Source organism: Callithrix jacchus, chromosome 4 (genome assembly GCF_049354715.1).
Source record: "Callithrix jacchus isolate 240 chromosome 4, calJac240_pri, whole genome shotgun sequence".
Taxonomy (NCBI): Eukaryota; Metazoa; Chordata; class Mammalia; order Primates; family Cebidae; genus Callithrix; species Callithrix jacchus.
In genome coordinates, this window is record NC_133505.1 from 123,609,638 (window position 1) to 123,634,916 (window position 25,279).

The 25,279-nt window shown below is 38.6% G+C and overlaps 1 protein-coding gene across 2 annotated transcripts in view; it reads right to left on the reverse strand.

The window, feature by feature from the left end:
- The window catches only part of ROS1 (ROS proto-oncogene 1, receptor tyrosine kinase), a 135,372-nt gene that overhangs the window by 22,097 nt on the left and 87,996 nt on the right, over positions 1 to 25,279 (reverse strand). For both annotated transcript variants that reach the window (XM_078370764.1, XM_035296567.3), the window contains 7 exons: positions 18,168 to 18,285; positions 15,055 to 15,245; positions 13,108 to 13,191; positions 9,383 to 9,518; positions 8,064 to 8,226; positions 6,078 to 6,142; positions 5,077 to 5,206 (listed from right to left, as the gene is read on the reverse strand). In XM_078370764.1, coding sequence (XP_078226890.1) covers positions 5,077 to 5,206; positions 6,078 to 6,142; positions 8,064 to 8,226; positions 9,383 to 9,518; positions 13,108 to 13,191; positions 15,055 to 15,245; positions 18,168 to 18,285 — 887 coding nt within the window. The remainder of the gene's footprint in view (positions 1 to 5,076; positions 5,207 to 6,077; positions 6,143 to 8,063; positions 8,227 to 9,382; positions 9,519 to 13,107; positions 13,192 to 15,054; positions 15,246 to 18,167; positions 18,286 to 25,279) is intronic.

The window sequence follows — 25,279 nt, forward strand, 5'->3', positions numbered from 1 at the left end:
GTATCTGAGTCTATGCTGGATGTCTTGAATAGTTCACTGGTTCCTGTGTAAATAGAAGCCTCCTCTGCTCTTGGCAAAATCTACTCTACCTGTGAAGACTTTCTCTAGGCCTGGGGTCTTACTCCCAGATTTCATTCTGGTGGCTAGTGCCCTGTTCCCTGCTGACAGATTTTCGTATTGCTGCCTGCCTGCACGACTGCTTGGATCTCTGACTATTCCCTCCTTCTGATATCCCATGAGTCAACCTGTTGGGATACCTCATCACTCCATGTTGGGTTTCCTTGACTGTAGATGCTACCCTGGACTTATCACCTGTTTTCTCTTGTTAAACACTTAAGACATATTAAAGTTTGATTTCAGTTTATCCCTAGTCAAAGCCTTTCATAACTCAGTGGGAAAGTATAGTTCAGCTACTGTTCTACTTTCTGCTTTGGTTGTGTCTGAATCAGAAGACCTCTTCCATGGAGCCCCTCAGCTTTCCTCAGTTGAAAATTATGTCTTCTTCCTCTGGGCTTCTACAGCGTATTCTCCACTGCACTCTGAGTCCACCTACTTCCTACTTTAAGTGGATTATTTATGTGTGACTTACATCTCTACCATGTAGCAAGTCCCTTAAGTTCAAGAGCCACATCCTTCACTGCAGTATAGTAAACACCCAGCAAAAATTTGGTGAACTGAATTTTATCTGGAAGGCATCACATTTACTGAATACTCATATTTGACAGTTTTTTTGTTTGTTTGTTTTGCTCTTTTCTATCTTAATACAATCCTTTTAACAAAAGTTAAGGTCAGGTGTGATAGCTCACACCTGTAACCCCAGCAGTTTGGGGAGCCAAAGCAGGCAGATCACTTGAGGCCAGGAGTTCGAGACCAGCCTGGCCGACATGGTGAAATGTCACCTCTACTAAATATATATATATATATATATATATATACAAAAAAAAATTATCTGTGCATGATAGCACATGTCTGTAGTCTCAGCTTCTCAGGAGGCTGAGGCAGGAGAATTGCTTGAACCTGGGAGGCAGAGGTTGCAGTTAGCCAAGATCATGCCACTGTACTTCAACTTGGGCCACAGAGCAAGACTCTGTCTCAAAAAAAAAAATGTGACAAGGAGACTTAGGAAACTTTTGATTAAATATTCCATTTGTTGATGAAGAAACTGAATCCTCAAAGCAAAGGACTAGACTAAGCTTTCTGGGCCTAGTTGCAGTCAATACTTAGGCATTTAACCCAACTAAACAGTCCTTGAATGCAGGGAGAGAGAGAAAAAGGCTTCTGCTTGTTCTTCTGGTATGGTGCCTCTGAGCATCCCATGTGGAGAGATGCTGGCCTCAAATGAACTCAGCATGAGGACAAGCATTTGTGGTGGCTCCTGTAGCCCTCAGGCCCTCATTCTGCCTCAGCATCTAATGACATCTCTGTGGTTGCAGTGATGGAGATGAAGCCCTGGAAGCTGTCTTTGGCAGCCACCAAAAAAGGCTGCAGAACAATGGGAGTGCATTTGAGAACCAATGTTTATAAACATCAGGATCCTGGATGAATCAAAATGATTTGGAAAAAATAGATCCATGTATTTTTTAGTCCATTCCTTTTTATCCTCTCTTCTCTTTTCTTACCCCCAGCCCCACCACAAAATAAGACAAATCCAGATTAAATTTATTGTTTAGATGAGAGATTGAATGTGTGCATTTTTAGTTCCACTCTTTCCCCAAACCCTACTAGCATGGCAGTACAGGGAAAGTTTTCATAATTTCGCAAGGGCAAATCAAATGTCAGGAGAACTGACATGGCAGACAAAGCATTCTAGAAGAGGGAAAGCAAATGGAGGAGTGGTAATTTAGCAGAGCCAAGAGAGATGAAAGCTGACTGCCTACAGAAAATAGAGGCAAGAATTGAGCTGTTTTTCACTATGGAACCCCATAAAGTCTTCAGAATAGGAGGCAGCAGGCATCCCTGAATACAGGGATGAGAAGAAGGACTGAAAGCAAGAAGAATGTTTAGGTTATTTAAGGCCTAGCTAAATCATAGATTCCTCTGCCACAGATGAAGTCTTTTGTCTATAGGAAACAGACAGAAAACAGAAATCTAAACCAAAATAACTCCAAGTTCAGAGATACTACCAGTCACACTGAGGCACTGTAAGAATTAAAATTAAGTGAGAGTCCACATACTGAGCCTTGAGACGTCCAGCCCTGTCCAAACGCCCTGAGTTGATGTATCAGGCATTTACTGCCCAGAGAAGAAATGAGCATTTCCTCCCAGGTTAAACTGGCATATGTCAGGGAAGAGATTCAGTTACTGACACTGGAGGACCCCCAGTAGAAGAGCAGGATCCCACCTAACACCAAAGGAAGCTTCCTTGGACACATAGGCTCCCATCATTTTGTAAGGCTCATGATTAAATGTAAAACCAGCCAAGAATACTGAACATTTGAGAAAGATTCTCACATCGAATCAGATTCCAAAACAAAGAGGAACAAGGAAGCCAAGACAATTCAGGAAGCAAATTAACACTTTTTGAAAAACATAATTAATATCCTAAAAAAAGATGAGTACAATTTTGCATCTGTGAACAAAACCAGAATATTATATTAAAATGCAGTCAAAATACAAACAAGTCTGTGAAGAATTTAAATATGTTGACAAAAATTTTTAATTCTACAAAAAGATTAGGGGACAAAGTTGAGGAAATCTATCAAAATAGAAAGCAAAATGACAAAAGCTAGAAAATAGAGAGAGCAGGTAATAGAATAAGAAGATGAAACAAAGTAGTTTATTATAACAGGATTTCTAGAACAGAGAAATTCAGGGAATAAGGAATTTTATTCATTATCAAAGAAACAATGAAAAAAAATCCTGGAACTGAAGGGAATGATTAGCAAAGTAACTGTTACTTTTCTTATAAGTACTCAACAGTTACCACAGGTAAAAGTTTCCTCAAATTTTTGAAGGGGAGGAGGCAAAAAACAGACTACTGATAATAAATTCAGGAATCAGAATGGCATAAGAATTCTTATTGGCAATTGTAGAAGCTAGGAAACAAAGATGTAATGGCTTTATCTGTTAGATGAAGAGTTTTCCAGCCAGGCGTGGTGGCTCACGCCTGTAACGGAAGGATGAGATGGGTGGATCAGGAGGTCAGGAGTTTAAGACCAGTCTGGCCAAGATGGTGAAACCCCATCTCTACAAAAATACAAAAATTAGCCAGACACCTGTAGTCCCAGCTACTTGGGAAATTGAGGTAGGAGAATTTCTTGAACCTGGGAGGCAAAGATTGCAGTGAGCCAAGATTGCACCACTGCACTCCAGTCTGGGCGACAGAGTAAGACTCTATTTCAAAAAACAAACAAACAAAAAAGTAGCCATTCGATCACTTTCTGTCACAAGGAATTGCTTGAACCAGGGAAGAGGAGGTTGCAGTGAGCCAAGATCGTGCCACTGCACTCCAGCTTGGGCAACAGAGCAACAAGACTCTGTCTCAAAAAAAAAAAAAAAAGGTTTCAATGTAAAAGTCCAGTCAAATTATTAACGAAGTATGAGGGAAAAATAAAGGACATTTTCTCAAAAATTTTTTTAAAAAGCAGATTTTTGCTGCACATTCATACTTTCTCATACTTTCTCTTTTCTAAAACAAATAGACAAAAAATCATGGGATACAAGGAAAAAGCCCCACATGGACAGGAGTTGAGGGAAATTCCCAGGGCAAATGTGAAGGAAATCCCTGCAACAGCAGCTGTGTAGCTATCCTAGAGCACAGGCATGCACACTGTTTCCAGGAAGGAAGTGTCCAAGAAAAAATTAAGTACTGGATCATCTGATATTGTTAACCATATTGAGAAAAGTGTTACAATTCAGTAGAGGGGTTTACATATATAAAAAATTAAAATAAAAAAGAGGTATTTATTAAACTAGTCCAAGGAAAAAACTTACAATAATAACATTTGGATAATAAAGCTCCAAAAAATAATAAGAACTAAGTAGTTCTAATAATGCAAACCTGGAAGGATGGTTTATCCACAAATTGTGATAACTGCCGGAAGATGGGGCAAGCAAAGTGTTCCTGTGAGTAGCATGGTGGGGGTTGTGCAGGGATATTATGAGGTAGTATAAAAGAGTTAAATCCTCTTCTTCCATAGTGGGCAATTTACCCTAAATTGAAAAATCAACGTGTGTCAGTATGAGCAGATTATTTAGGAACTTGGCAGTAAATACTAGAATATATGTGCTGGCCCAAGAGGTGGGAATGAGGCAGCACATGGGGCTTCAGTTTTTCACTATATGCTTTGTCACACATTTTAAATTTTTAGCCATGTGATGTTTACTGTGATAGAAAAAGAAATGTTTTAAATCCACCAGATTTAAACTTTGGTGACTTGACTTATTTCAGGTGTTTTCATCTAAGGTACAAAGTAGGTTCCCACAGGAAGTCACCCCTGGCCCTGTCAGCTATTCCACAGTATTTTCAGGGCTTATGACATCCCACCCACTGCTCCAGGTACCAGGGATACAAGAGAAGAAGGACTGTGGCTGCGTTTTGCAGACAGAGCTTGTTAGCATGAATGTAGGGAAATATTTGAAAGCAAGGAACTAGATGGGTGGAGTAGGGGAGGATGTACAAAATCAAGAGCTCTGTTTGGGGCAAAATATGTTTGAGATGCCTACTAAAATCCAAATCAATATGTCAGCTAGAGAGGAACATACAAGTCTGTACTCAGTAAAGACATCAGGACTGGAAATATAATTTGGGACAGACAGGCATTTAGATTAAGTATAGAGATACGGCTTTCCAACTCCACATGATCCCTGTGCTCCAGAAAAACGTGATTCTGGCAACGAGGGTCTTATTCTCCTATTAAATACTAAAAGCAGGCTCAAGCTCACATGATCAGAAAATGCCAGAATGTTAACTATGGGTTCTGACTGTCAAAATCTAACATGAAGGAAATAGAAAAATTTTTTTCTGTAGAAGTCTTCTAAGGTTTACCACTGCAGTCTATTAAATTTAAAGAAAATTAATAGGAAATTATAGGGCATTTGCAGTATGAAACCAATATTTAGATCCCAGCTGCCTACCATTGCCATGCGTGCTTTACGCAAATAGGTAAGAAGGTCTCCTCCTTCCATCAGTTCCAGGATAATGTATCGGGGTTCATTCAGCAAACAAACTCCAAGCTGCTTCAGAATGTTGGGATGATTAAACCTGCTGGAAGGTGGAAAGACAGGGGATGATGTGACAGAGGTGGGAATCCTAGCCCCTCGGACTCTTTATGGGGTACAGCAATTCTTTATCAATAGTTTCCTTAAAAGCCCTGACTGTCTCTAACGCTTCCTTTTCCAAATACTGGTTTGTGTGCTTACCTTAAGGAGGTGATATGGCAACCCCTAGTGGCCATGAGTATGGATAAAATATGTTGGTTTTTACAAGAAATAACATTTGTATTTAACATATTTTGGAAAAGAAAGCAATTTTGACTAGTAGCCTCCTTGAAAAGATATTGTAAAACATTGTGCTTTGGGTCATTACAGGCATGAAATATATCCTCTCCCTTTCAGGAAAACAACTCAGAAATGCAGGTTTGGCTAAACAGTTTTCTCAAGGCATTAAACCAAGTAAATCAACCACTGCCTCAAGTCTTCCCTTTAAGATGTGATTGAGCAGTTTTTATGACTACAAACTCAAAGTTGCAGACGACTTTACTAAGACAAGGGATATTTTCATTGACATTATAGCATTTGAGAGAACTCTTTCTTACTGGGTATAATTGACCATTATCACACGTTTAAATGAACACAAGTATGTCAAAAGCCAAACAGCTTCAGAAGTCACTTGCAAAACATTCTCCTTGTTGAAGATAAAAGAAAGGAGAACCTTTTGCCTGAGAAGTACCTATACCCAGGCTTAGAAAATTGACTTCTACAGACTACTTGCTCTGCAGATGTAGTTCCATTGAAATGTTTGAACCATGTTTGTTTTCGGCATGATCTGTTATGTCAGGTCATCTTGGATGTTAAAAATAAGTCAAGCAGACTTAAAACCTCTTAGCCATTTCAAGAGAAAATTATTTCAGAACTACCTCATTAGATGTGCCTCCTTCAGAAATTCAATCTTCTCCTGGTCTGTGGAACCCTTCTTCAAAGTCTGTGCAACATAAAACCAAGTCAGGAATCAGTATAGCAAACACTTCTGTGAGCTCAGTGGGTTAATGGAGATTGTTCTGTTTGTTTTATAATATGTACCCTGAAAGCTGGAAACAGATTGTAGATAAAGCATGTACATGCATTATGTAAACCTTTCAAATGTTACCTCCTGTTATTGCTAGTAGAAGAATATGCAAGATAAAAAGGTCTAGTAATACTTATACAATGTTCCTCCAACAGGTAGGAATTTTAAGAGACCAACTTTTGTTGTTTAGGCAAATTTCTTAATTTTCAAAATGTTCTTCTCAATACGTTTCCCCTGTCTCCTTGCGTTCAATTTATTTCTTGGAGGTAAAGTTCCCAGTCCCAAGCAATTGATCAAAGATAACAATGAAAACTGTGTTCTGAAATTCTCCAGCCTCCATTGGAAATTGGGGTGGTCATATAACTCAGTGATGGTCAATGGTACATAAGAGAAAAACTGCTGAGGCAGGGAGGGAGCTTTGAAGACTTTTGCCTTCCTGCACATGTACATTTCCCACCATCTTTCCCCCTCTCCCTGGCCTGAATGAAAATGTGATGCTTGCCTCTTTGGCAGCCATCTTGGAACAATGAGGCAGCAAGCATGAACAATAGCCAAGATAATTTCCAAGACACTTGCTCTGACCTGACATGCTATCCTGAACCAAAGCCAGCAGTCATCTTGCTTTGTGAGAAATAAACATTTGTTTAAAACAGTGAAGGTGGGAGTAAGTTAAAGAACTTTTGAATTACATCATTTGGAAGCAGAGAGAATTTTGCCAACCTTTCTAATTGTATAGCTCACCCTCAAAGCAATATATTTCTAAAAAGCGGAGACGAGGATACTGCTCAATGACATAAAAGATTCATCCTCCCTTATCAAAGGAAAGTTTTTATATACAAATATAACAGTATATCCAGTGCTTCCTTAAAAATACATTCAATATACCATGATAAATAATCATGTAGTCCAAGACTGACAAACTACAGCCTGTGGGCCAAATCCAGGCTGTCACCTCCTTTTGTATAGCCTATGATCTGAAAATGGCTTTTCCATTTTTTTTTTTTTTTTTTTTTTTGAGACGGAGTTTCGCTCGTTACCCAGGCTGGAGTGCAATGGCGCGATCTCGGCTCACCACAACCTCCGCCTCCTGGGTTCAGGCAATTCTCCTGCCTCAGCCTCCTGAGTAGCTGGGATTACAGGCACCCGCCACCGTGCCCAGCTAATTTTTTGTATTTTTAGTAGAGGTGGGGTTTCACCATGTTAACCAGGATGGTCTCGATCTCTTGACCTCGTGATCCACCCACCTCGGCCTCCCAAAGTGCTGGGATTACAGGCGTGAGCCACCGCGCCCGGGCAGCTTTTCCATTTTTTAATGTTTGAAAAGTCAAAAGAATACCATTATTTCATAACACATGAAAATGATATGAAATTCAAATTTTAGTGTTCATAAATAAAGTTTTATTGGTACATAGCAACACTCATTTATTTACATATTGTCTATGACACTATGATGGCAGAGTCTGTATGGCCAGCAAGTCTAAAATATTTACTATCTGCCCATTTAAGAAAAGGTTTGCTAACCCTTGGTCTAGTACCTTAAGAATGTGTTTTACAGCTCCGGTTCTCTTATGGCATGTTTGAAGGAAAATGATTGTCTGATAGGTCTTAGCTAATCAGTAGCCTTAAAGGTAATGCAAACCCTGGAGATTGTTGATTACAGTGTTCCTATGTAAGAAATGCTTCTTTAAAATGTGATTTCTATAGCTGTGATAGGGTTCGTCATTCTACCAGTCCTCTTTTCAACAAAGAGCACTCAACTTTTATTATAATTATATCCATGTCAGTCCTTATAGATATGGGGATATAATGTCTCAAGGGGTTCTAAGATCCACATTACCTTCACTGCTACTTTGATTTCACCACTTCCAACTCCTAAGATGTCCACTGCTGTTCCTTCATACACTTCTCCAAAGGCCCCACTTCCCAGCAAGAGACGCAGAGTCAGTTTTTCCCGAGGGAAGGCAGGAAGATTTTCAATCTCCTCTTGCGTTGGAAGAGTACTGTAAAACAACAACATTTTTGTCTCCCCACCCGCCATGTATATAGGGTATACAAATTCGTGTTGGCATTGTAATTGTGTTTGAGAGAGAAAGAAATATCTCATTGCTTTGTGGCACTGTGTGTTCTATGTGACATGGTGATGTGGAGCTTTGTGTTCCTAATATACTTTCCTATACTACCACCTTTTACCCAGACAGAGCATGATAGTCCACTTAATTCTGATAAAAACATACATGTGTATGCATTGTCTCAAGACTTTTATTGTTACTTGTTGTGTCAAAATTAGTAGATATTAACTTCTTCAGATTACAATTTGTGTAAAAAGCTATTGCAAATTAGTACAAATTCATCTGGGTTTATAAGCTTTTCTTTTAACTATTTGACACATGTGACATCTTATATAAAACAAAATTTACTATGACCAAAAAATATCACCCCCATCACCATAGGTTAACTTTTAGAAAGCCAAGTTTCTCACTTGGAACACTAAAAGGTGGGGGAAAGATGCTATATGGAAAATGCTTTCAATTTTGAGTAGCAGATATTTGCTCAAAGGAAAGTCACCTCTAAACGCTTGATTTAGATCACCTTTGTGTCTACTTCAAATCCTTTGTTTTTACACCTTACATTATACATTTCTGAAAGCCAGGCCTGTGACCCTGTAATTCCTTTTTGCATAGATCCTAATATAATAAACCTTTGCCTAAGACACTTAAATATTTTCCTTAATTATGATGACAACAAAAGTTCAAAACTCATCTGCTTAAGAAGGTTTTGTGGGCAATCATCATACACCTTCTGAAATGGAATAAGACTGACTTAAGGCTGACCATGTACACAAGGTTCCTGAAACTCCTCTCCTCTCAAGCACTGCCCCCCGATGAACCAACCATGTTATTTTCTCCTTCTTTCATTTGTTTTTGAGCTACATGATAAAACACTGGAAAATAATGGACTTTTCTGTATTTTTCTTATAGCCACATAATTTGCCATCCATTCCACATTTGAGAATGGAAGAGGAAGTTATTAATAATTATGCCAGAAAAGTGGGTATAAACCATGACAGTCCTGGGAAATGCGGAATTCATAGGCACTCTCGTTGCTGTTGCCCACCCTTTGCCTAGGTGCTCCATAATGACGGCCAAAGCTACGTACTGTATCGCATAGCAGGCATTAGCCAGGCCTACTCCAGCTGCCAGACCTCGCAGTTCAGCCAACTCTTGATCTTCGTTTATAAGCACTGTCGGCCCTTCCCTGGCACGTTTTTGATTCTTTAATCTTCTATGCCAGACTATAGAGAAAAAAATGACATCATTTACAAAGTAAAATATTGCTTCTTTATTTCTTTGGAAATGTTAACAGTGCATTTTAAATGTTTTATGTAAGAACATTATTGATAAAATAGTTATAGAAGTTTTCATAATTCGATTTTAAAATATGCTCATGGGCTGGGCACGGTGGCTCAAGCCTGTAATCTCGGCACTGTGGGAGGCAGAGGCGGGCGGATCACGAGGTCAAGAGATCGAGACCATCCTGGTCAACATGGTGAAACCCCGTCTCTACTAAAAATACAAAAATTAGCTGGGCGTGGTGGCATGCGCCTGTAGTCCCAGCTACTCGGGAGGCTGAGACAGGAGAATTGCTTGAACCCGGGAGGCGGAGGTTGCAGTGAGCCGAGATTGTGCCACTGCACTCCAGCCTGGCACCTGGTGACAAAGTGAGACTCTGTCTCAAAAAAAAAAAAAATGCTCATAAAAAGCTAATTAAATCCAAGTAAAAAGCCCTATAAAAGCACACAAATCATACTACATCACTTTTAATCTCACTTCTTAAAGTTTAATGTATTTCTTACTGTTATAAACAAATTAAAGTATCTTAATATTAAAACTAATTTGTCAAAATCACCCATAAACTTGAGTCAAAATATATAAAAACAAACATAATTATTAGTGAAACAAATACATTTTTGAGTTCAGTCATATCCAGGTTATACTCCTCAGTAGAAAAGGAAATGCTTTCAGTGTAATGGCAATTTTTTTTTTGCAGAGTACAAGCATGTATATCTTCGTTCTTCATACATGCACACTCAAATATGTAGAAAAAAGTATTGGAAAGAAGCTTATCAAATGTTAGCAGTTGCCTGCCCTAGTTGTAGAATCATGAGTGATTTGTGTTGTCTTCTTTATATAATAAGCAGTATTAGTTTTAGGACAAAAAAGAAAATGTTATTTTTTAATATTAAAATATAATTATGCCAGTAAGATCATTCATCTGTACTGGAATATTGGCTCAGAAGTTGAAAATAGCAAGCGTGCTTTGAGAGATGATCATTAAAATCTAAACTTAATTCCACAGTAGCTTCCACACTCAAGAAATTAAAGTTTCATTCACATGAAATTTAATTTGAGGGACTACACAATGAAAGGTCACAAGTACCTTTACTAAATTAATTTTTCATACTTGTAACATACATGAGAATGTTACAAGTATGAAAACCACATGCACTGCTTCTAAAAGCAAAGAACTGAATTCACTTCGCTTCACTTTTAAATGCCCAGTGTAAGCCCACATCCTCAATGTTGCCTTCTGAAACCTCTGCAATTTCTGCTGATCTTTCATATCTGAACTGCAAAGACCAAAGGTGCCTCTCCATGAGCGCTCACCCTATGCACTGTCTTGTTTATTTCATCTACTATTGTCTTTTGTTATTATTTATCACATATCTTGCTATTTAACTTTCCACACAGGCATGTCCTACCTCCCTCATTAAATGGCAAGTTCCTGAGGCCAACAGCTGTATTTTACAGGCTTACATTTCCCTCTACTCCCAGCAGAAGCAGAAGACTAATGTACATTAGATATGACCAATCAGAAGCAAAAGCTGTCGACACTCACTTTTAAAACTGTCTTAATTTTATAAGTATAACCGTTGAGTGCCCTCAGCACGATACAAATTTTAAAATAATTGAGACTTTCCGTTATTTTAACGACTCAATCTTTTCTCATGCACGCACACACTCTTACTAGCAAAACCACATGCACTGCTGCTAAAAGCAAAGAACTGAATTAGCTTAGCTAGACTCAAAAATTCATGAATTTTCAAACAGGAATAAAGACCTTTAAGTCCTGAGAAAGTCAGATATCCATAGGATGTCTTGGAAGCACAATAGGTTGTCTGAAATTATCTCATGTTCATCCTCTAGAGTTATGGGTTTAAACAATGAGGATGTACAAGAAAGCAAGCAAAGGTCAGCCGAGGGATTCTTCATGTAATACTCCTTCCCAGTAGGAAAGCAGACAAGCAGTCAAGCCTATATGCCAACTGCCAAATATACTGCAGTCATATGCGTAATTCTGGAGGGGCTGGCTTAGTGGCACAAACATCAGCTGTGCAATACTTAGACTCTCTGGAACCACAGGTTAAAATCCTGGCAGGGTCAGCTGAAATTTTTAGCTTTCCAAGTTTGCTGAAGGAGTTTCACATATTGTCTGGGTGGAACCTTTGGAAAAAAAAAATCTCAAATTAAGCCTCAAAGTGCTCTCATATAGATTGTGACTCTAATCAGTTTGCAGAAAAAAATAAAGATTTAGGACACGGTAAAGTGTTGGCTTTCTTTATCCTGAGAGTTCAACTTTATGTTTGTGACTTTTCCATCAACTTTCCCTTGTAGCTTATCCCTATTGGTGAACAAAATAAGCCACAACTTTCTTAATATGTGTTTGACTGTTCTTTTCTGGTGAGAATCATGCCCTTCTTTTAATGATTCAGTGTGTTGGGAACTCTCAATATTAGCAATTGAGAGGGGACCATATATCTTGTAAGCCAAACCTGGACAGTTTGAGGACTGAAAGAAAATGCTATTAATGTTCATGCTGAAACTGAAATAACAAGAATGTATGATCACCAGGATAACTAAAAGTCCAATACTTGACCATTCCTTTGAGGAATTTTATCATCATTAAAGTATATCTTCTTATTAAAAAATACCTGTCTACCTCACCTAATTTTTCTGCTTTCCTGGTCATTTGTAAATGAGCAGGGATTTGAAATAAGCAAATCAGATGTCTGAAAGCAAGAGTGGATCCCACAAGCCAGAGATGGATCTTCTGCAATAGAGGCCTTACTCATTCCAAACCAGTCTGTCTGCTTAAAAACCAAAACTATCAGCCGGGCGCGGTGGCCCAAGCCTGTAATCACAGCACTTTGGGAGGCCGAGGCGGGTGGATCACGAGGTCAAAATATCGAGACCATCCTGGTCAACATGGTGAAACCCCGTCTCTCCTAAAGATACAAAAAATTAGCTGGGCATGGTGGCGCATGCCTGTAATCCCAGCTACTCAGGAGGCTGAGGCAGGAGAATTGCCTGAACCCAGGAGGCGGAGGTTGCCGTGAGCCGAGATTGCGCCATTGCACTCCAGCCAGGGTAACAACAGCGAAACTCCGTCTCAAAAAAAAAAACCAAAAACTGTCCCAACCAAAGATTATCACTTGCCTCCCATTAATCTTATACTTTTTTCTGTACCGAGGGTTATTTTTCTTTTATTTATTTCAAACTATAAGCCACAAAACATTTGTATGCAGCCAATTGGAAATAAATAAGGTTTTAAAGAAAGCTAAAAGTTGGTGCCCTTGTAAGTAGTTTTATCTAAAGTATACCATAAAATGTACATATATATTTTTTAATAAAATAGTTATGCCTATATCAGAAAACAATTCACAGAAGTTTGTAGTTATGAATGTATAACCAAAGGTAACCTTGTAAATTTTATTAACTTAGGCAATATTTCATGTGGGAGGTTAGATCAACTAAGAGATAAACCAATCCGGTGTGATTAAGTAAACAGTTTGTTGCTTATTTTTAAAATTTGATTATACTTACCGAAGGTCAGTAAGATTGTAACAATCAGAAATATTCCAACTACAATAGTAAGTATGAAACTTGTTTCTGGTATCCAAAAATCATCTAATGATAAAAATGAGAAAAAGAAATTAATTCATAGATTAAAGCTAAGTAGCCCCAGTTCTACCTAAGCACAGAGTAATATGGCAGAGCTAGCCACTACTGGATTTTTGCAAGCCAGTTGTTTGCTAGACAGTTGGTAGCTTGAAAGCATCCATAAAGAGAATACTTATGCCATGTGAAACCAAAATCAAGGTGTTTTTTTTGTTTTCAGAGAACTAGTCTACCAATAAACTACTGGAATATACCCATTCAATCTTCTATTTTAAAATCACTGAGGACACACATGTATATCTTTTTAATATATTTAGAGCCAAGAAATCTCAGTCTTCATATCAAAATAGTTGACGTTATTATTTTTTATAATATCTTCATACATATTCAATTTCATGGATATTAAACTGAGGAATAAACATGGTAATTTCCCTTGGGTAGTTTTAGTCCTGTAGAGGAAACAAACATGTAGGCCAGAGTCTGGCAAACTATGGCATGAGGACCAAATCTAGCTATAGTCTGATTTTGTACCCCATATTAGTGATGAATAAGTTTTACATCGCTAAAGTGTTATTTGTAAAAAGAAGAAGAGAAAAGGAAAAGAAGAACAGAGATCAGATGTAGCCTGCAGAATCTAACATATTTACTATTTGGTTCTTTTCAGAAAAAGTGTGCTGAGCTGGGAAGCAAACCTCTGTATACAACTAACTATGGACAACTAACTATAATACAAATAAGAATGATTCTGTAGACAACCAACTGTAATACAAATCAGAATGATTCTGTAGACAAGTAACTCTAATACAAATAAGAATAATATAAGTTTTATATAGCATGTGAGTGTATAAAATGCAATAATTCATTTGACTAAGGAGCATCAGTTAAGCATTATGATAGGTTCATTTAAGTCTTGAAGGACGAGAAGAATTTCAATTGACAGAAAACGAAGAAAAGGAAAACCCAGCTAAGGAGCACAGGGTAGGTGGTGGGGACCGGTATTCTAGGCTGAGGCAAACACAAGGCCAAAGAGCAAGTGACATAAAAGCTCTTTACCAGTCTTATGTGGCTACAGCACAGACATAAATATTGGAAAAGATAGGCCACAATTGGAGGACAAATTATGGGACAGCTTACATGCCACAAAGAAGTTTGTAGTTGATTCTGAATGCAGTGAATGGAGAGCCATTGTGGGTATTTCAGAAAGGAGTTAAGTAACCCAGCTTGTGCTTCAACTAGACTTAACTGTCAGCAGTGTGAGTAAGCCAAGGGCTCAGACAAGAAATGACAACATAAATTAAGAAAGCCAAGGTGGAAAGAGGAAGATAAGAACTCATTAGAGAGAGATCAAGATGGTAAAATCAATAGGACCTGATGACTGAATACAGGGAAAAATCACATGTGGCACTGAGATTTCCTGCCTATGTGATTAGAAAGACAATATATCATAAACTAAAATGAGATATGCAGTGGAAGAGGTAGCTATTGGGGAAGAAACAAAGGTCTTAGGCCTGTTGTGTATAATGTGAGAGTGGTAATGAGGCTGGTATAATGTGAATAGAAAAATAAGGCTGCACAGAACAGATTGTGAACAGCCTTGGAAGCCTAGTTATGAGCATGGAATTGATGCAGTAGGAATTAAAGGGGTAGCTAATTATTATTGGGGAGAAAAATGACATGATGATAATGATGTTTCAGAAAGATCACATCACATGAATGAAATAATTTAATAGTTTCGATAATAAGATATGAATATGTGTGTGTGACACACACAGATATTTAGTCACTGTTTATTGCTAATGTTAAGAACATACTGATATTTACTACTGAAACTTTAAATAATAAGCTAGCGTGTAGGAAGACATGGTAACATACCTCCAACAAATAGAATATTCTCACTGATTCCACTATATTCACCAAACCCTAGATTATTTGCGGCTACTACTCTGAACTGAAATATTCCTTTCAGATTTTTGGATTTCCATGTGCAAATGCTACTGCAGGATCCATTAAATGTCATCTTCCACCTTAAATTCTGGTTCTGTGAATTATTTGAAGTACTCTTTCTGCAAAAGAAACAGTAAAATGGTAAATATAGAACATATACATGACAACATACATGTTATTTCTAGTGGTTCATAGATCTTCTTGGTGACTGAACTCCAGAGAGTGTCCTTTGGCACACTTTATCCTTGACCTCATTCCTTTCCTGTAATTTGACTACAGAACACAGCATGGTTTTATAGTGATCCTAATGAGGCATGGAGCAAACCAACTCAGCCCACCAAGAAAGTTGTGAATGATCAGTGGTCAGGAGAGAGCTGAGCATCTTTTTCCTACTAATTGCACAAGTAAACTTTCTTCAGAATTCCAAACCTATAAGACAATTATTCCATGATTTTTAACTAGGAAGTTTCCATTTTCTTAATTTTTGGTCTTTTACATTGTTTGTAGTTTACTTACACCATAATGGATAACATACAGAATACAAAATTGATAAGGAAGGTGTGACAGTTCAGCTACCAAAGTTATCATCATATCTGAGATTCTGAGGTTTGCTGCTTCCTTTTGTATTGACCTACACCCTACCTCAAAGTCAATCCAATTGTTTTTTATATGAAACATGGAAAGAGCACAAGGGCTGGGTTCAAAACACATAACTGGAATGACTTTTTATAGAATCATCAAAGGCAAGCTCAAAGTCTTCCATTTATGTCGTCTCTAACAGTGAAGAACATTTCAGGTCTTAAACTTTTCAGACCTGGCACCAATAGTTTCAGGACTTGGCACCAATCCACAGTAAGCTTGGGATACATGAGAGAACTGGTTCTGTTCCTGTGAATTGGCTCATTCTTCTGAAGACCAACAGACAGTGAGAACTGGCCCTTATAGGAGGCAGAGAAAAGGTAAGAACATGAGGAGCAACAGGACAGCAGAGTTGGTCACAGCTGTTCCCAGAAGCTGAGGGTCCCTTTAAAGACCATCCTGAGCAAAACATTAGGATGGAGTGTTTTTACATATTTTGTGAAGTCTCACGTTCAGCACTGGCAATTTCATTGTTTAATCAAACAACTCTGATCCAAAAGAAAGAGGCCCTTAAGAATTTGTGAGGTGGTTTTACACAGTAGCCATTGAGAAAAGAAAGAAAGAATTTTTATATTGGTTGAGCACCTTTTATTTATAACATACTGTACTGGGGCTTTACACAGTTTTGTTTCAGTTCACTGAGTCCACAACACCCTAAAGAGATGAAGTGATATTATCAGCTCCATTTTACAGATGAGGAAAGGTAAGTTCAAAAAAGGAAAAGAACAAGGACTTAAACATGGTTTGTGAGTCGCGTTCTTCCAAAATTCATGCCCACTCAGAATATTTTATGTGACCTTGTTTGGAAATAAGATCTTGACAAATGTAATCAAGTTAAGATGTGATCATACTAGTTTAGGGTGGACCCTAATCCAATGACTGGGGCTCTTATAAGAAGAGGGACATTTAGACACAGAGCACCTTGTGATGAAGGAGGTGACGGTAAAAGTGATGCATCTACAAGCCAGGGAATACCAAGGACAGCCAGCAGATGCCAGAAGCTAAGAGGCAAAGATGGATTCTTCCCTAGAACCATCAGAACAAGCACAGTCCCGCTGATACCTTGGTTTCAGACTTCTAACCTCCAGAGCTGTAAGAATAAATGTCTGCTGTTTCAAGCCACCCAGTTGGTGGTCCTTTGTTGCGGCAGCCCTAGAAACTAATAAGGTTCGTTCAACCCCCAAGTTCATGCACTTGGCACTTATACTACCCTGTCAGCAAGTACACAGAGACTAACTAGAGTGTCCTGACTGAAGGACCTATTTTGAGATACTGAACTGACAACAATCATTTAGTCATCCCATAGTCCACATCCTGACAGTGGAGACCTGGGTCAAGGAGTGTGCAGACTATTTGATGGAGTCACTTTAGTAGCACTTTAGGTGTTACTCAGGGTAACACACTAAAGAGGCCTTAGCAAAAATCTGATGTGTGACTTGACTGATGAACATAATTACAGTCACAAGCCACCAAGATAATTCTGAGGGTTAGAATGTATTTCACTCTGCATGAAAAGAAGTAACAGAAATTTCAAGGAGATTTCAATTAGAAATATGGCCAAGAGAATTCTCTAGTATGAGCAGGAACATTTTTTAAAGTTATGGGAATGCCAGAGCCAGATGAAGCAAAAATAGATCTAAAGATCAAGATGCCAGGACTATAATTATGGAAGTGACTTTTGTCCTTGGAACTTCTTAAAAGATGGTTTCATAGTCCTGTGAGAGAAGTGTCTTTGGAACTTGGAATTCCCCCCTCAAGTTGGCATGAAATCAGTCCTTCTGAGCCAGTTATGGTTCACTGTGCTCCCCGTATTGGCCAGGTCTGAGGCTGTTCATCAGTGGCTGGTTTTTCATCAATGGTATGTTTTCAGTCCCTGGAAACACACGGCAAACTATAGTCTTCACAATAAACAGAGAATCCTGTGTGACCTATATGCTTCAGACCAATTCAGAACTTGGCCTAATTTTATATTATGAAAAATATCTACTTCATTGCCAATTCTCACTAGAAAGTATTCACCTTGCTAAAATGAATTATCTTCAGAACTTTCCATGCCGTCATCATTTAACATTAAACATCAGGTAAGCTTTTTAAACAAAACTGATATTAAGTAAATATTGGCTGCATGAGCCTATGATCAAACAATTCCCATAAAGTGTCAATGAGCAGTTACAGATTTCTGAGAATAATATGATCTGTTTTATAGTTATCGTGCCAAGACCTACCTCTAGGAATTGAGCAAAGAACATAATAATACATGTTATGCATCATTTAGGTCCTTAAACTAAAGGTCTTTGTGTTTCTATATAAACACATTTTTGTAAATAGTGTTACTTTTGATCACTTTATAATTAACTGCTTAGTTCTTTGTAGCTTACAAAGTACTTTGCAAACACACATACCTTATCTCAAGAATATAGTATATAATTCTACTTCCATTATCTTCAGCTTTCTCCCACTGTATTGAATTTTTGTTCCCTTCTAGTAATTTGGGAATGCCTGGTTTACTTGGGACTCCAGCTTTGGAAAAAAAAAAAAAAAGAAAATATTGATTGATATGTTTAAAGTATAATCTTCTGCATTGGAATCTTTCTATAGAATACATTAAGGGGAAAGGCAAATAACATTAAGGAAATATTCATAGAGATGGGGCCAAAGAAGCAACTGCATTCAGAGGCTCCCATTGAAAAAACTGTTAAGTGTGGGAATCCTTCACCAGCAACCAAGGTATCCAGATTCTCTCATCAAAATTGACTAGAAGGCTGGCATGAGCCACAGAGAGAAGGAAGAGCAGTGTGGTGCAGGAGTGGCCCACCTGAGAGCAACATGGGGAAGGGGAACTCCCTCCCCCAGCCAAAGGAGCTGGCAAGTGAGCAGGCTACCCAGCTGGGGAAACTGCTTTATCCATGGAACTGTGAAACCCTTGGATTGGAAGATCCCACTTATGAACCCACGCCACCGGGGCCTAGCATCCCAACCCAGAATGAGCAGATTCTTATGGCCTCTCAGCTGGAATCTGCATAAGCCTACAGAACTCCCTGGGGGAGGGATGACCAGCACAGGCTTCTGCTGCCTGCTGTCTAAGCCCTTTGAGCTCCTTTGGAACAGAGGCAGCAGCCAGCACTGGGACTCCCAACTGCCAGACACACTAATCTCCTTGGGTGGGGGAAATACAGCACCCATTTCTGTAGCTCCAGGCTGCACTTTTCTCCTACTGGAGCCAGGGAGGCTGGACAGCTTGGTCTCAAAACTTGTCCCCAGACCCCAACACACCAGCTGTGGCAGTCAGCAGCCAGAGTGCCTCTCCAGGGCTAAACCTGACCCATCCTTCCTCAGTGGATGGGGCTTCCCTGCAGGATCTCCAATAACTCCATCCAGAGGCTCAGGGATAGAATTCAGATCTCCCTGGGCCTCAACTCCTAGAGGAAGGGGTGGCTACACTCTCAGACTTAGCCTCTCCTCCTGGTAGTTCTGAGGAATCTGGGAAGCTCAGACAAGTGGGTTTCCCCCGAGTGAAACACACCCTCTCCACCAAGCACAAAGTGCTTTGTTAAAGAGGTCCTGCTCCCAGTGCCACCCAAGTGGGTGAGACCTTCCAAGACGGTTGTCAGGCACCCTATACAGGAGTGATCCTACTGGCATCAGGTTGGTGCCCCTTGAGGTTAGAGGTCCCAGAAGAAGGAGCAGACACCCATCATTTCTGCTCACCAGGCTCCTTGAGTAACATATCCAGGTGTGGGAGCAAATCAGATGAATAAGGCCTGAAGCGAACACCCAGCAAACTGAAGCAGCCCTATAGAAGAGAGACCTGACTACTGAAAGAAAAACAAGCACAAAGTGACAACAACAGTATCAACAACAATAACAACAAGGCCCTCCACAGAAAACCCATCCAAGGGTCTGCAGCCTCAAAGACCAAAACTAGACAAACTCACAAAGATGAGAAAGAATCAACAAAACAAAAGAATGCCGAAAACACAAAAGGCCAGAGTGCCTCTTCTCCTCCAAATGATTGGACTGTCTCCATCAAGGGTACAGAATTGAGTGGAGGATCGAATGGATGAATGACAGAAGTAGGCTTCAGAAGATGGGTAATAAAAGACTATGATGAGCTAAAGGAGCATGGTCTAACCCAATATGAAGAAGCTAAGAACCATGATAAAATGTTAGAGGAATTGCTAACTAGAATAACCAGTTTAGAGAGGAACATAAATAACCTGATGGAGCTGAAAAACACAGCATGAGAACTTCATAAAGCATACACAAGTATCAACAGCTGAATCGACCAAGTGAAAGAAAAGATCAGAGTTGAACACCACCTTACTGAAATAAGACATGAAGACAAGAATGGGGGGATATGAATGAAAAGGAATGAACAAAGCCTCCAAGAAATATGAGACTTCATAAAAAGACTGAACCTACGATTGATTGGAGTATTAGAAGGAGATGGAGAAAATGGAAACAAGCTGGAAAACACACTTCAGGATATTATTCAGGAGAATTTCCCCAACCTAGCAAGACAGGCCAATGCAAATTCAGCAAGCACAGAAAACACCATTAAGATACCCCATGAGAAGATCAACGCCAAGACACACAATCATCAGATTCTCTACGGTTGAAATCAAGGAAAAACTGTTAAGGGCAGCAAGAGAGAAAGGCCAGGTTGTCTACAAAGGGAAGCCCATCAAACTAACAGTGGACCTCTCAACAGAAACCTTACAAGCCAGAAAAGACTGGGGGCCAATATTCAACATCTCTAAAGAAAAGAATTTTTAACCCAGAATTTTATATCCAGCCAAAATAATTTCAAAAGTAAAGGAGAAACAAAATCCTTTCCAGACAAGCAAATCCTAAGGGAATTCATCATCACCAGGGCCTGCCTTACAAGAGCTCCTGAAGGAAGCATTAAATATGGAAAGGAAAAACCAGTACCAGCCACTGTGAAAACACACCAAAATATAAAGATCAATGACACTGTGAAGAAACTGCATCAACTTGCACACAAAATAACCAAATAGCATCATGGTAACAGGATCAAACTCACATAGCAATACTAACCTTAAATGTAAATGGGCTAAATGCTTCAATTAAAAGATACAGACTGACAAACTAGATTAAGCATCAAGACCCATTTGTGTGCTATATTCAGGAGATCCATCCTACATGCAGACACACACAGGCTCAAAAGAAAGAGACTGAGGAAAATTTACCAAGCAAATGGAAAGCAAAAAAAAAAAAAAAAAATCAGGGAGTTGAAATTCTAATCTCTGACAAAACAGACTTGAAACCAATAAAGATCAAAAAAGACCTTTTGTTGAATAAAATAACGAAAAAGAAGGGCATTATATAATTCAACAAGAAGAGCTAACTACTCTGAATATATGTGCACCCAATAGAAGAGCACCCAGATTCATAAAACTAGTTCTTAGAGACCTACAAAGAGTCTTAGACACCCCACACAATAATAGTGGGAGATTTTAACACCCCACTGTCAGTATTAGACAGATCAACAAGATAGAAAATTAAAAAGGATATTCAAGACTCGAACTTAGCTCTGGATCAAGTGGACTTAGTAGATGTCTACAGAACTCTCTACACCAAATCAACAGAATATACTTTCTTCTCAGTACCACGTGACACTTAATCTAAAATCTACCATGTAATTGGAAGTAAAACACTCCTCAACAAGTGCAAACAAACTGAAATTATAACAAACAGTCTCTCAGACCACAGTGCAATCAAATTGGAGCTCAGGATTAAGAAACTCACTTAAACCCACACAATTTTATGGAAATTGAACAACCTGCTCCTGAATGACTCCTGGGTAAATAAAGAAACTAAGACAGAAATCAAGAAGTTCTATGAAACCAATGAGAACAGAGACAGTGTACCAGAATCTCTGGGAGACAACTAAAGCAGTGTTAAGAGGAAAATTCATAGCACAAAATGCCCACATCAGAAAGCCAGAAAGTTCTCAAATCACCACCCTAACATCATGATTAAAAGAGCTAGAGAAGCAAGAGCAAACTAATCCAAAAGCTGGCAGAATACAAGAAATAACTAAGATCAGAGAAGAATTGAAGAAGATAAAGACATGAAAATCCCTCCAAAAATTAATGCATCCAGTAGCTGGTTTTTTGAATAAAATAACAAAATAGACTGCTAGCTGGACTAATAAAGAAGAAGAAAGAGAAGAATCAAACGGACACAATAAAAAATGACTAAGGGGATATCACCACGGACCCCACAGAAATGCAAACTACCACCAGAGAATACCATAAACACCTCTACACAAATGAACTAAAAATCTAGAAATGGATAAATTCCCAGATGCATACACCCTACCAAGACTAAATCAGTAAGAAGTTGAATCCCTGAACAGACCAGTAACAAGCTCTGAAATGGAGGCAGTAAGTAGTAGCCTACCAATGAAAAAAGCCCAGGACCAGATGGATTCAAAGCTAAATTCTACCAGAAATACAAAGAGGAGTTGGTACCATTCCTTCTGAAACTATTCCAAACAATTGAAAAGGAGGAATTCCTCCCTAACTCATTTTATGATGCCAGAATCATCCTGATACCAAACTGGGAAGAGACACAACAACAAAAAACTTCAGGCCAATATCCCTGATGAACATCAATGTAAAAATCCTCGACAAAATACTGGCAAACTGAATCCAGCAGCACATCAAAAAAACATATCCATCACAATCAAGGTGGCTTCATACCTGGGGTACAAGCCTGGTTCAATGCATACAAATCAATAAATGTAATCCATCACATAAACAGAACCAAAGACAAAACCACATGATTATCTCAATAAATGCAGAAAAGGCCTTTGATAAAATTCAACATCCCTTCATGTTCAAAACTCTCAATAAACTGGGTATTGATGGAACATATCTCTAAATAATAAGTGTTATTTATGACAAACTTACAGCCCATATCATATTGAATGGGCAAAATCTGGAAGCATTTCCTTTGAAAACCAGTACAAGTCAAGGATGCCCACTTTCACCACTCCTATTCAACATAGTATTGGAAGTTCTGGCCAGGGCAATCAGGCAAGAGAAAGAAAGAAAGTGCATTCAAATAGGAAGAGAGGAAGTCAAGTTGTCTCTGTCTGCAGACAAAATGATTTTATATTTAGAAAACCCCATCATCTTGGACCAAAAACTTCCTGAACTGATAAGCAACTTCAGTAAATTCTCAAGATACAAAATCAATTTACAAAAATCACAAGCATTCCTTTACACCAACTATAAACAGCAGAAAGCCAAGTTATAAATGAACTCCCATTTACAATAGCTATAAAGAGAATAACATACCTAGAAATACAGCTAACAAGAGGTGTGAAGGACCTCTTCAAGGATAACTACAAACCACTACTCAAGGAAATAAGAGAGGACACAAGCAAATGGAAAAACATTCCATCGCCATGGACAGGAATAATCAATATCATGAAAATGGCTGTATTGCCCAGAGTAATTTATAGATTTAATGCTATTTTCATTTAACTACCATTGGCATTCTTCACCGAATTAGACAAAAGTATTTTAATTTTTATATGGAATGAAATAAGACCCCACATAGCCAAGACAACCCTAATCAAAAAGAACAAAGCTGGAGGCATCATGTTACCTGACTTCAAACTATACCCCACGTAACTAAAACAGCATGATACTGGTACCACAACAGACATATAGACCAATGGAGCAGAACAGAGACATCAGAAATAACACCACACATCTACAACCAGCGGATCTTCAACAAACCTGACAAAAATAAGCAATGGGGAAGGATCTCCTATTCAGTAAATGGTGCTGGGAATACTGGCTAGCCATGTGCAAAAAACTGAAACTGGACCCATTTCTTATATCTTATAGAAATACAAAAAATGACTCAAGATGGATTAAAGACTTAAATGTAAAACCCAAAATCAAACTCTAGAAGAAAATCTAGGCATGGGCAAAGACTTCATGACAGAAACACCAAAAGCAATGCAACAAAAGCCATAATTGACAAATGGAATCTAATTAAACTAAAGAGCTTCTGCACAGCAAAAGAAACTATCATCAGAGTGAACAGACAACCTACAAAATGGAAGAAATATTTTGCAATCTACCCATCTGACAAAGGTCTAATATCCAGAAGGTACAAAGAACTTAAACATATTTACAAGAAAAAGACAAGCAACCCCATCAAAAAGTGAGCAAAGGATATAAACAGACACTTCACAAAAAAAGACATTTATACAGCCAACAAACATGAGAAAAGCTTAACATCACTATCATCAGAGGAGTGCAAATCAAAACCACAATGAGATACCATCTCACAACAGTCAGAATGGTGATTATTAAAAAGTCAGGAAACAATAGATCGTGGCAAGGCTGTGGAGAAATAGAAATGTTTTACACTGTTGGTGGGAAAGCAAATTAGTTCAACCATTGTGGAAGACAGTATGGTGATTCCTCAAGGACCTGGAACCAGAAATACCATTTGACCCAGCAATCCCATTACTGAGTATATACCCAAAGGAATATAAATATGCACACATATGTTTATTGCAGCACAATTTGCAATAGCAAGGGCATGGAACCAAGCCAAATGTCCATCAATGACAAACTGGATAAAGAAAATGTGGTACATATACACCATGAAATACTATGCAGCCATAAGAAGGAATGAGATCATGTTCTTTGCAGGGACATGGATGAAGCGGGAAGCCATCATCCTCAGCAAACTAACGCAGGAACAGAAAACCAAACACTGCATGTTCTCACTCATAAGTGGGAGCTGAACATTGAGAACACACGGACACAGAGAGGAGAACAACACACACCAGGGCCTGTTGAGGGAGGGTTGACGGGAGGAACTTAGAGGATGGGTCAATAGGTGCAGCAAACCAAAATGGCATATGTAGACCTATGTAGCAAACCTACACATTCTGCACATGCATCCCATTTCTTTTTAAAAGAAATTTTAAAAAATATATTTTTATAGAAATACATATTTTCAAATGAGCATTTGAAGTTTTTATTAGTTATGGATTTGATGAATTAGTGATAAGATTAATAATATATCACAATTTGGCAGAAAATAAGTGATAAATGCAAATAAAGAAAATTATCATAAGTTTTGGAACATTTTCCCTCCATTCTTTTTTTTAAATCTTTTTTAGTTCTGGGGTACATGTGCAGGATGTGCAGGTTTGTTATATAGGTAAACATGTCCCATAGTAGTTTACTACACCTATTAAGCCATCACGTAGGTATTAAGGCCAGCATACATTAGCTATTTTTCCTAATGCTCTCCTTCCCCCCACTCAACACCCTGACAGGTCTCACTGTGTGTTGTTCCCCTCCTTGTGTCCATGAGTTCTCATTGTTCAGTTCCCACTTATAAGTGAGAACATGTGATGTTTGCTTTTCTCTTCCTGTGTTAGTTTGCTGAGAATAACAGCTTCCAGCTTCATCCATGTCCCTGCAAAGGACATGATCTCATTCCTTTTTAT